The sequence below is a fragment of the Pempheris klunzingeri genome, chromosome 16, assembly GCF_042242105.1.
Source record: "Pempheris klunzingeri isolate RE-2024b chromosome 16, fPemKlu1.hap1, whole genome shotgun sequence".
Taxonomy (NCBI): domain Eukaryota; kingdom Metazoa; phylum Chordata; class Actinopteri; order Acropomatiformes; family Pempheridae; genus Pempheris; species Pempheris klunzingeri.
The window spans coordinates 1,003,021-1,014,049 of NC_092027.1; the positions used below are offsets into that span (position 1 = coordinate 1,003,021).

Here is an 11,029-nt window from a genome sequence, read left to right on the forward strand (position 1 = left end):
ATCAAAGTGTCTTAATACGTTTTCTCTTAACGTTGTCAATGACTGTATCAAATATGAGTAAAAGTGAGCCGACAAACATGTTGTAATTTCTCCACGATGACTTTACAAAGAAGTCAAGACAAACTCAGATAAAACTCATGACATTTTGTGTAGTGACAAACCAGTGATGGTGATAGGTCATAAATGTGTTGTCCTAATCAATATGAAGGTCTTTATTACTGTAAAAATTGCTCAGCTTGAGTCATTGCAACTCTGAAAGTCAAATAAAAAGCAGGGTATCATCTGCATAAAGAGAAATAAAATGCATATGATCTGCAGTTAAAACCCTGGAACTATTTACATGCTGCTTCTGCTGCAGAACCACAACTATACTATGTTTTCTGGTTGGAATACAAAACACACAAAACATTTTAAACACATGATTAGTAAGTTAACAAAATTAAGTTTCATTGACACGAAAATTTGTAATTAGTTTCCACAATGAGTATATTCAACGAAAAACAGTATTTTATAAGTTAGATACAAAAAGGTTTCACTGTTAGTGTTTTGTTTGATCACACTCAATTTAATACACTTAAAAAAGCACTGATATCATATTTCAACAGAGAAAACCCTGTTTTTTTCTAAAGATAAATAAACAGCTTTTCTCAGATATATATTTTTGGCATTGTTTCACTGTGTGAACGGGAAGCTGTAACTCTGCTGACAGTAATAAACTCCTGAATCTTCAGCCTGAACTCCACTGATGGTCAAAGTGAAGTCAGTCCCAGATCCACTTCCACTAAAACGACCTGAAACTCCAGACTCACAGCAATTTTTAATCAGGTTCAGTCACTGTTTGTCCACAGAGTGTCGAAGAAAACACATTAACTAAAGCTTCAGTATTAATGGTGTTTTAATTAATGCTTTATTTGTATTAATGTTCTTTCCTCTAGTGTTAGAAACCAGCAACTACAGCCTGACTGGACTTGGCCTTTAGTGTGGGAGAGACTGGTTCAGCTGAATGACTTTTAAAAGAGCAGAGCAGTTGTGTTATTTTATACCAGGAGCCACTAAACCTCTCGGTAAAACTCTTATACACATACATGTGTACATAACACTTAGAACTATGACTAGAAGATTAGCTGCCAGTACTGATCTCATGCACAAAGTTATTGGTTTAACTCCATGCTGAGTTCTGGTTGTGTTACTGGGGGTAAAAACAAATAAAAAGTGATAAACAGCATTTATTTACAACAAAGGTTTTCAAACCAATCAAGGATTCTTTCTTAGGTCATTTTTCAGAATTTCCTCAGATCCAAACATTTGCTACAGACCGCTGGTGCTCTCAACAACACACTTGTGATTTTTGACATGTGACTGTCTGGTGAATTGTTTCTCACAAACATTGCAGCTGAACGGTTTCTCCTTCATGTGGACCATCACGTGGCACTTCAGACTTCCATTTTGTGTGAATCTTTTACCACAAAAAGAGCAACTAAATGGTTTCTCCCCAGTGTGGACCCTCATGTGGTACTTCAGACTTCCATTTTGTTTGAACCTTTTACCACAAACAGAGCAACTAAATGGTTTCTCCCCAGTGTGGACCGTCATGTGGTACTTCAGACTTCCATTTTGTGGGAATCTTTTACCACAAACAGAGCAACTAAATGGTTTCTCCCTCGTGTGGACCGTCATGTGGTACTTCAGATTTCCCTTTTGTGTGAATCTTTTACCACAAACAGAGCAGCTAAATGGTTTCTCCCCAGTGTGGACCCTCATGTGGTGGTCTAACGTCACCTTCTGACTGAACTGTCCGTTACACACCGAGCAGGTAAACGGCTTCTCTCCGGTGTGAAGTCTCACGTGTCTCTGCAGAGTCGCCTTCTGGGAAAATCCTTTACCACACTCTGAGCAGCTGAATGACTTCGCCCCAGTGTTACACCCCACATCATTAACAGGGACTATGTTACTGTTTAGAGGGTTTAAATCTGGCTGAGGTTCTCTGATCTCCATCCAGTAAGAATTCCTGTCTGCAGTCTCAGGTCCAGAAACATTAGAGGTTGTGACAAAACTAACTGGTTGTAAATGATGATCTGGATCAAAGTTCCCAGCTGGTTCTGATCCCCCACAGTCCTCTCTGTTCTCTTCAGTTTGGCTCTGATGAAGCTGTGAGGACTGAGGCTTCTCTTCATCATCGTCTTCACTCTTCACAGCCACAGGAGAGAATGTGATCTTGGTGATATCAGCCTCCTCCAGCCCTCCAAGCTGCTCTCCCCCCTGACTGCTCCAGAGTTCCTCCTCTTCCTCCTTAATGTGAGGAGGCTCTGGTGGCTCCTCCTGGTCCAGACTGGGGCTCCTCTGCTGCTGCTCAGGGGGAACCTCTTCTTTACTCACCACCAGCTGCTGGACGTCTGTGGACAGGAAACAAACACACACATACATTTTAGAAAACTGTAGACATGTAACCCTGCAGGTTTTATAAAACATATTTGGAAAGCATTCAAACTAAAACAACTGACATGTCGAGCACTCAGTGCTTCATGGGAGCAGAGAAGCAGAAGGAGACCTCAGTTCTTAAGCTCTTCACTTAGTGAAGAACACTTCTGCTCAATCTGTCTACTTAGTTGTGATTCTTCAGCTCTTAGTCTAAACAGCCCACGTGAAGAAGTCATCTTCCGTCCTCTGCTGTCCTCAGAGCCTGGGTCCTTGTGCATTTTGTGACAAGTTCTGGTGCTCAAATCTGGAGGGGGGGGGGGTCACATTTGTGGAAAATGTGCTGAGGAAGACTGTCGTTACATAACGTGACCTCTTCTTCTCAGAGTCTGAGGACCCAGCGGGGCCGATCCCATGGAGCGTGTGGAGAGGTTCATCGTTTCTCAGGTGAGCACAGCAAGTCCTCCCTGTTTTTCTGTGGCCTTCAGTCCGTTTATTGAACACGGTGCACCGTGGAATCAAATGAGAAAAGAGCAGAGCACACAGGTGGTGCTGTTCCCCTCTGGCACACTATCTCCAAGGACTAGAAGACCTGAACAGCCCAAATGTCTTTCGCCTCACGCCAGCAGATGATCACACGGCGTGTGGGAGCTACACCCACAACTCCCATTATAAGAACCAACTGTACCTGCTCACTGGTGGAGCCTTTCACTCTGTACCCTCCATGATGTTGCTGCACTGTTAAACGCTCCTCTGACATGTGACATTAAACTTTGTTATAACTCACAAGCTGGCTCCAATCTCCTCAATCTAAAGAACGGTCTTTTGACAATGATCCAGTACAGTATTGATTGAATGATCCCCATGGCAACATCTACAGGGGACCCTGATTACAACACGTTATTACTTTAGACACTCTCAGTATATTTGATGGTAGTATTTCTACCGGAGTGCTGACCTCCATTACATAACCTGCACTAATCACTCAGAGTCACCACAAGAAACCTTTTGAGACAAAACACCAAAGTTACTGAAGATCCTGCAGGAATATTACAGCCAGGTGTTATGGACCTGAGGCGGAGCCTGTTCAGTCTGCTCAGGTTTAAACCCCCCAGAGTCCGTCAGGTGTGACTGGTTCTCAGAGGATCACAGCCGTGTGTGAAGGAATAAATAAAACATGTGAATCAATCAACAGGACGGTCAAAGTCAGCAGAAGATCAATGAAGATCAATGAACATTAATAATATAAGAGACTATTCAGCATGATGCACAGTGTGTACTAGTACTGTCACTGTGTACTAGTACTGTCTCTGTGTACTAGTACTCTCCCTGTGTACTAGTACTCTCTCCTGTGTACTAGTACTCTCCCTGTGTACTAGTACTGTCACTGTGTACTAGTACTGTCTCTGTGTACTAGTACTCTCCCTGTGTACTAGTACTCTCTCCTGTGTACTAGTACTCTCCCTGTGTACTAGTACTCTCTCCTGTGTACTAGTACTCTCTCCTGTGTACTAGTACTCTCTCTGTGTACTAGTACTCTCCCTGTGTACTAGTACTCTCCCCTGTGTACTAGTACTCTCTCCCTGTGTACTAGTACTCTCTCTGTGTACTAGTACTCTCCCTGTGTACTAGTACTCTCTCCTGTGTACTAGTACTCTCTCCCTGTGTACTAGTACTCTCTCCTGTGTACTAGTACTCTCTCCTGTGTACTAGTACTCTCCCTGTGTACTAGTACTCTCCCTGCAGTAAACCCTCTCAGTCTTCTTCCAGCTGTGGTAAAGGGGGCTCACAGACCGACCTTCCTCCGGGTTCCTCCTGCCCTCCTCGGACCTCAGGCCGTCCAGCTGTCTCCGCTGCCGGTCTATCTGCTCCCGGTACCGGCTCACCGTTTTCACGAACTCTCCCAGGATGTCGTCCACCGCCGCCGCCAGCCGCTCGGTAACGAACATCCTCAGGGTCTCCGTCTCTGACGGCGGGCCGCTCTGAGGGTCCACGCCGCCGAAACCCTCCACCGCTCCGGGAGGGGACGGAGAGGAGGGCGGGGGGAACATGTGCCGGTCTGCGGACATGTTGCTTTGACTTTCCGCCTCTGGCTGCTGATATGAAGCGTTTGGTCCTGAAAAACAGCCCAAACTCGGAGTTAATATCGTTGGAGGAGAAGAAGACACCGACAGAGGAGCGACGGACCGGGCAGAGCTCCGACACTGAAAGAGTCCGGGGGGAAACGAGGTGTGGTGCTGAATGGTTCCGGGAGAACAACACGGATCATTAAACATGACAAGTGGTGGAAGAAATCCTCTTTTACTTCATGTTGTTACTTTGAGCTTGATTTGACCTCTAAAACATGTGATTCACCTTTCAAACGACTACATAAAGTAGTTCAACTGTGTTCATGAAGTAAAAGAGGATTTCTTCCACCACTTGTCATGTTTAATGATCCGTGTTGTTCTCCCGGAACCATTCAGCACCACACCTCGTTTCCCCCCGGACTCTTTCAGTGTCGGAGCTCTGCCCGGTCCGTCGCTCCTCTGTCGGTGTCTTCTTCTCCTCCAACGATATTAACTCCGAGTTTGGGCTGTTTTTCAGGACCAAACGCTTCATATCAGCAGCCAGAGGCGGAAAGTCAAAGCAACATGTCCGCAGACCGGCACATGTTCCCCCCGCCCTCCTCTCCGTCCCCTCCCGGAGCGGTGGAGGGTTTCGGCGGCGTGGACCCTCAGAGCGGCCCGCCGTCAGAGACGGAGACCCTGAGGATGTTCGTTACCGAGCGGCTGGCGGCGGCGGTGGACGACATCCTGGGAGAGTTCGTGAAAACGGTGAGCCGGTACCGGGAGCAGATAGACCGGCAGCGGAGACAGCTGGACGGCCTGAGGTCCGAGGAGGGCAGGAGGAACCCGGAGGAAGGTCGGTCTGTGAGCCCCCTTTACCACAGCTGGAAGAAGACTGAGAGGGTTTACTGCAGGGAGAGTACTAGTACACAGGGAGAGTACTAGTACACAGGGAGAGTACTAGTACACAGGAGAGAGTACTAGTACACAGGAGAGTACTAGTACACAGAGAGAGTACTAGTACACAGGAGAGAGTACTAGTACACAGGAGAGAGTACTAGTACACAGGAGAGAGTACTAGTACACAGGGAGAGTACTAGTACACAGAGAGAGTACTAGTACACAGAGAGAGTACTAGTACACAGGGAGAGTACTAGTACACAGAGAGAGTACTAGTACACAGGGAGAGTACTAGTACACAGGAGAGAGTACTAGTACACAGGAGAGAGTACTAGTACACAGGGAGAGTACTAGTACACAGGGAGAGTACTAGTACACAGAGAGAGTACTAGTACACAGGGAGAGTACTAGTACACAGGAGAGAGTACTAGTACACAGGGAGAGTACTAGTACACAGGGAGAGTACTAGTACACAGAGAGAGTACTAGTACACAGAGAGAGTACTAGTACACAGGAGAGAGTACTAGTACACAGGGAGAGTACTAGTACACAGAGAGAGTACTAGTACACAGGAGAGAGTACTAGTACACAGGAGAGAGTACTAGTACACAGGGAGAGTACTAGTACACAGAGAGAGTACTAGTACACAGGGAGAGTACTAGTACACAGGAGAGAGTACTAGTACACAGGGAGAGTACTAGTACACAGGGAGAGTACTAGTACACAGAGAGAGTACTAGTACACAGGGAGAGTACTAGTACACAGGGAGAGTACTAGTACACAGAGAGAGTACTAGTACACAGGAGAGAGTACTAGTACACAGGGAGAGAGTACTAGTACACAGGAGAGAGTACTAGTACACAGAGAGAGTACTAGTACACAGGAGAGAGTACTAGTACACAGGAGAGAGTACTAGTACACAGGGAGAGTACTAGTACACAGGGAGAGTACTAGTACACAGGAGAGAGTACTAGTACACAGGGAGAGAGTACTAGTACACAGAGAGAGAGTACTAGTACACAGGGAGAGTACTAGTACACAGGAGAGAGTACTAGTACACAGAGAGAGTACTAGTACACAGGGAGAGTACTAGTACACAGGAGAGTGTACTAGTACACAGGAGAGTACTAGTACACAGGAGAGAGTACTAGTACACAGGGAGAGTACTAGTACACAGGGAGAGTACTAGTACACAGGGGAGAGTACTAGTACACAGAGACAGTACTAGTACACAGTGACAGTACTAATACACAGAGACAGTACTAGTACACAGTGACAGTACTAGTACACAGAGACAGTACTAGTACACAGTGACAGTACTAGTACACAGAGACAGTACTAGTACACAGAGACAGTACTAGTACACAGTGACAGTACTAGTACACAGTGACAGTACTAGTACACAGAGACAGTACTAGTACACAGTGACAGTACTAGTACACAGTGACAGTACTAGTACACAGAGACAGTACTAGTACACAGAGACAGTACTAGTACACAGTGTTGTCACAAACTGAAGTGTTTCCACTTTGATCGCACTGATTTTATGGCTTTTCTGCTTTGATGAAATGCAAAGTGCACAATATGTTTGTATTTTGTCTCAGTTTGAATGTTTCTCTCCATATTTCAGAAAGTAGTGCTGTCAGTGGTTTAACTGTTGACAGGAAACTAGACTGTTCTGAACCATGTGTGTGTTTGTTTCCTGTCCACAGACGTCCAGCAGCTGGTGGTGAGTAAAGAAGAGGTTCCCCCTGAGCAGCAGCAGAGGAGCCCCAGTCTGGACCAGGAGGAGCCACCAGAGCCTCCTCACATTAAGGAGGAAGAGGAGGAACTCTGGAGCAGTCAGGGGGGAGAGCAGCTTGGAGGGCTGGAGGAGGCCGATATCACCAAGATCACATTCTCTCCTGTGGCTGTGAAGAGTGAAGACGATGATGAAGAGAAGCCTCGGTCCTCACAGCTTCATCAGAGCCAAACTGAAGAGAACAGAGAGGACTGTGGGGGATCAGAACCAGCTGGGAACTTTGATCCAGATCATCATGAGAAGACTACACAGTCCTCTGAGTGTGACACTGATGACAGTTGTGACTGGGAGGAGACCAGAGAACCTCAGTCAGGTTTAAACCCTCTGCAGAACAAAGTTGTACCTCGAAGTGATGAAGACTGTAACACTGGAAAAACACCGGTCAGCTCCTCTGAATGTGCTCCAAGCTCTGACCACAAGGGACGTCTGCAGAAACACAGTGGAATCCAAACAGGAGAGAAACCATTCAGTTGCTCAGTTTGTGGTAAAACCTACTCCTGGAAGAAGAACTTGTTGGCTCATATGAGACTTCATTCAGAAGGAAAACGTTTCAGCTGCATAGTCTGTAAAAAAACATTTACCTGTAGAAAAGACGTTATGAGGCACATGAGAATGCACACGGGGGAGAAACCCTTCAGCTGCCCCTTCTGCGGTACAAGATTCGCACACAGCTCAAGTTTAACCAAACACCTAAGAGTTCATACGGGAGAAAAACCTTTCAGCTGCTCAGTCTGTAAAACAAGTTTCAGGGTCCGAGAGCGTTTGGTGGCACACATGAGAGTTCACACAGTTTAACTGTGCAGAAAGAGGAACATCAGAGAAAACAGCTGATTGACCACACAGGGGAGAAACCATTCAGGTGCAGTGTTTGACCCTGAAATTAGAAGAAATACTTATGACATCAGAAAATAACCTCTCAAATCAGAGATATTTTTGATAAATACTTTTAATTTAATATCGAATTATTATGTTTTATTTGTTGATTTTCCTAAAGTAAGAGAGTCAGTAACACAGCAGCAATGTATGTGTTGTAATTACACAAAATCCATGTAAATAGTTGTGACCTGAAATCTTTCACTCATTGAAATACTTACTTACTGAAATAATACGTACTGGGGGTCATTACAAGACTGTTTTTACTGTTGTGAGTTTTTAAAAAAATGTTCAATGTTATGGTGAAGATCAGAGTCAGTGAAGTCACCGTCTGGTGGTTCTGCTGCCTCATGGTGAGGCACTAAGTTACCCAATATGGTCCTTTGGCCCATAAAGGGTGAAGTGTGTAACTGATGTTTCTCACCTTTAAATCTTCCTTGTTGCTCTCGACAGCATATGCTTGGACATCATTTCTACCTTTTCATGCTAGCTTAAATGCTAACATCTTTCTGAGTGATTAGATGTGTGGGAGATCTCATCTCATCTCACATTATGATCAGAACTTCCTGGAGGATTCTGTTACCACCTCTTTTTGTCAGAATAAACAGGGATTTGTCTCCTGACTTAGTCTCAGGCTTGTTTCTTCTCAGTCTTAAGTACTTTTAACTTCTTCTTTTTCTTTATTTGTCCTTGAAGGCATCTCGTATGTTGGGACTGCGATCACGTGGCCGCAGTAAAACTGTCCAAATAAGCCAGACACACACAAACAAATATTTTTATGTGCTTTAAGTAAAGTTTTAAGAGAAAAGTTTTCCGTCTCATGTCCTTCTGTCATGCAAAATCTAAATGACCTCAAATGCGATGAGGTAAAAACTATAATATTTGCAGTAGAGCAGAAGACTAAAGTAGCATCAGATGGAAGTACAGTAGCAAAGCAGCTTAATCCTTACCAGGAAATAATAATATTTAATAATTATTATTATATTTGGGCAAATTAAACACATACATTTAGAAAAGATTGTCTTATTTCTCTGAATGATTTCATTCCAAGGGGTCAGGCAGCACGTTGTAAACACCAACCTTTACTGAACAAACACATTTCTAGAAAGACACATCGCTGTACCTTTTTTTTTTTTTTTGGTTAGAAGCGTAAGGAAGGTCTTTATTAAATATTGAAAAAGTCACCAGAACATGAGACAGAACATGTTTACTTTATTAACATTTAACCCAAACCACAATCTTTTCCCGGTCTTAACAAACGTGCCTCTGCGTCTAAGCAAACACCCAAACACCCAAACACCTCCTCTTCTGTAGCTCCGCTCACAGTTCAAAGAACACCGCAGGGCTGATGAACTGTTCTGATAATCAATTAATGGTTTAGGTCGAATGTCGCTTAGATCAAGACATTCGGCAGCATGTGCTTGGACATCTTTTAGACTAAACTCTATCTAAACCTTATTTCTAGGACACTGATTGGATAAACACTCATGGAAGGCAACAAAAAGCATCATGTTTAGTGTGTAGTTTGGAGGTGTTGGCCAATCAGGGGGAACTCTCTGTCTGCTCCTTCTCTGTCGCTCTCCTCCCTCTCCTTTCTCCTCCCTCTCTCTTCTCCTCCCTCTCCTTTCTCCTCCCTTACTGCTCTCACTCTTGCTGCTGTCCTTCTTTGTTGATGACATTTTTGAAGAGCGTGATCAGCGGCCTCTGGCTGTTTTCGTCCCAGCTCTTCATGAAGCCGCCGTAGCGTTTGCTGGCCACCGGCGGGCCACCCCAGCGGAAGTGCTTCATCTTGTATGTGCCATCTTTCTTCTCGTGGACGTCACCCGGGAGCTGCTCCTGCTCCTGCTCCTCCTCTGCCACCTCCTGCACCTTCTCCTTGTCCTCTTTCATCTTGCCGGCCAGGTCCCGCCTCCTCATCTCACCAGGGAAAACCTCGGCTGACTCCTCCTCCACGTCGTTGGAGGTGTAGACCTTGATTGGACGGCGCTTTCGCCCGACGGGCTTCCCCCAGCGGAAGTGCTCCATGGAGTAGGAGCGCTTGGCCTGAGGAGAGGAGGAGGAGGAGGAGGATAAAAGCAAGAGCGGAGGCAGAGACCCGGAGTCTGATGGAGGAAGAGGTTGGAGGTGGGCATCCCCCGGGACGATGGGCATCTCAGCAGTGAGGTCGGAGCGACAGAGCTGGATGCACTCCTGCAGGAGAGGACGGAGGAGTCAACATGTTCACTGTGGTGATTTTCATTCAGGGATATTAAAATGTACACGACTCCATTAAGAGTAGTGAAGATACCTCTGGCCAAATATGACTCCAATTAACTTACAATTAGCATCAAAAAACATCAAAGTCATGTGAGTAACGCTCTTATTTTAACCTAAACCACCATCTTTTTCTAAACCTAACCAACCCGCAGCACTTTCCAAATGTTCACCACGTGGGTTTTTTTTATTGTTGCCATGACGACAAAGGTCCAGTCAACTGGGAATCAGTATCAGACACCAAAGTGGGTGAGAAAAGGGTGTGTGTGTGTGTGTGTGTGTGTGTGTGTGTGTTACCATCATGCTGCTCTCAGAGTCCACCTCCTGACAGCTCGGATGGTCCAAGCACTGAGTGACAGCTCCTCTGGCCACGCCCACCACCCCCACAGCCACCAATAGCCACACAGGACACATTCCTCTGCCGGCCAACGAGAGACAGCGACACAAACAGGAAGGACACTTTTACCACTGCTGCAGAAATTACAAAATAAGAGCCTCTCATCGAGTCACATGCAATCTGATTCAATCCACTGTAATTTATTCAGCTTTAATTTTTGTTTCCAAAGTCCCAAAGTGGTTTTATAACTTTATTTATAGACAGATCAATACTACAACAATGACAACTACTAAGAATCATAAAAATACTATATTTTATTAGCAACAATCTTTGTAAAGCTCTTCTCAAACTCGTAGGCTCAGTAAACACAAGTAAAGTTATATATTAAAACTATTTCAAAAT

The 11,029-nt window shown here is 45.1% G+C and overlaps 3 protein-coding genes across 3 annotated transcripts; 1 reads left to right on the top strand and 2 right to left on the bottom strand.

Moving 5' to 3' along the window:
* Positions 1-597: 597 nt before the first annotated feature.
* Positions 598-2,852, bottom strand: LOC139215757 (gastrula zinc finger protein XlCGF8.2DB-like). Its single transcript, XM_070846799.1, has 2 exons — positions 2,789-2,852; positions 598-2,393 (listed from the first exon to the last, which is right to left on the bottom strand). The coding sequence occupies exons 1-2, from the start codon at positions 2,850-2,852 to the stop codon at positions 1,309-1,311; spliced, it is 1,149 nt and encodes a 382-aa protein (XP_070702900.1). The 3' UTR covers positions 598-1,308.
* A 2,196-nt stretch (positions 2,853-5,048) lies between these two features.
* Positions 5,049-8,054, top strand: LOC139215758 (zinc finger protein 250-like). The gene is made up of 2 exons (XM_070846801.1): positions 5,049-5,319; positions 7,076-8,054. The coding sequence occupies exons 1-2, from the start codon at positions 5,049-5,051 to the stop codon at positions 7,957-7,959; spliced, it is 1,155 nt and encodes a 384-aa protein (XP_070702902.1). The 3' UTR covers positions 7,960-8,054.
* Positions 8,055-9,671: 1,617 nt separating this feature from the next.
* Positions 9,672-10,704, bottom strand: LOC139215159 (pro-opiomelanocortin-like). The gene is made up of 2 exons (XM_070846032.1): positions 10,588-10,704; positions 9,672-10,227 (listed from the first exon to the last, which is right to left on the bottom strand). Exons 1-2 carry the CDS (start codon positions 10,702-10,704, stop codon positions 9,682-9,684), a joined length of 663 nt encoding a protein of 220 aa, XP_070702133.1. The 3' UTR covers positions 9,672-9,681.
* Positions 10,705-11,029: the final 325 nt, after the last annotated feature.

Coding starts and splice junctions, on each gene's coding strand:
- LOC139215758 (XM_070846801.1), top strand. CDS start 5,049: ATGTCCGCAGACCGGCACATGTTCCCCCCGCCCTCCTCTCCGTCCCCT. Junction 5,320..7,075: donor CAGGAGGAACCCGGAGGAAG/GTCGGTCTGTGA, acceptor TCCTGTCCACAG/ACGTCCAGCAGCTGGTGGTG.
- LOC139215757 (XM_070846799.1), bottom strand. CDS start 2,852: ATGAACCTCTCCACACGCTCCATGGGATCGGCCCCGCTGGGTCCTCAG. Junction 2,394..2,788: donor TCAGACTCTGAGAAGAAGAG/GTCACGTTATGT, acceptor TCCTGTCCACAG/ACGTCCAGCAGCTGGTGGTG.
- LOC139215159 (XM_070846032.1), bottom strand. CDS start 10,704: ATGTGTCCTGTGTGGCTATTGGTGGCTGTGGGGGTGGTGGGCGTGGCC. Junction 10,228..10,587: donor ACTCTGAGAGCAGCATGATG/GTAACACACACA, acceptor CCTCTCCTGCAG/GAGTGCATCCAGCTCTGTCG.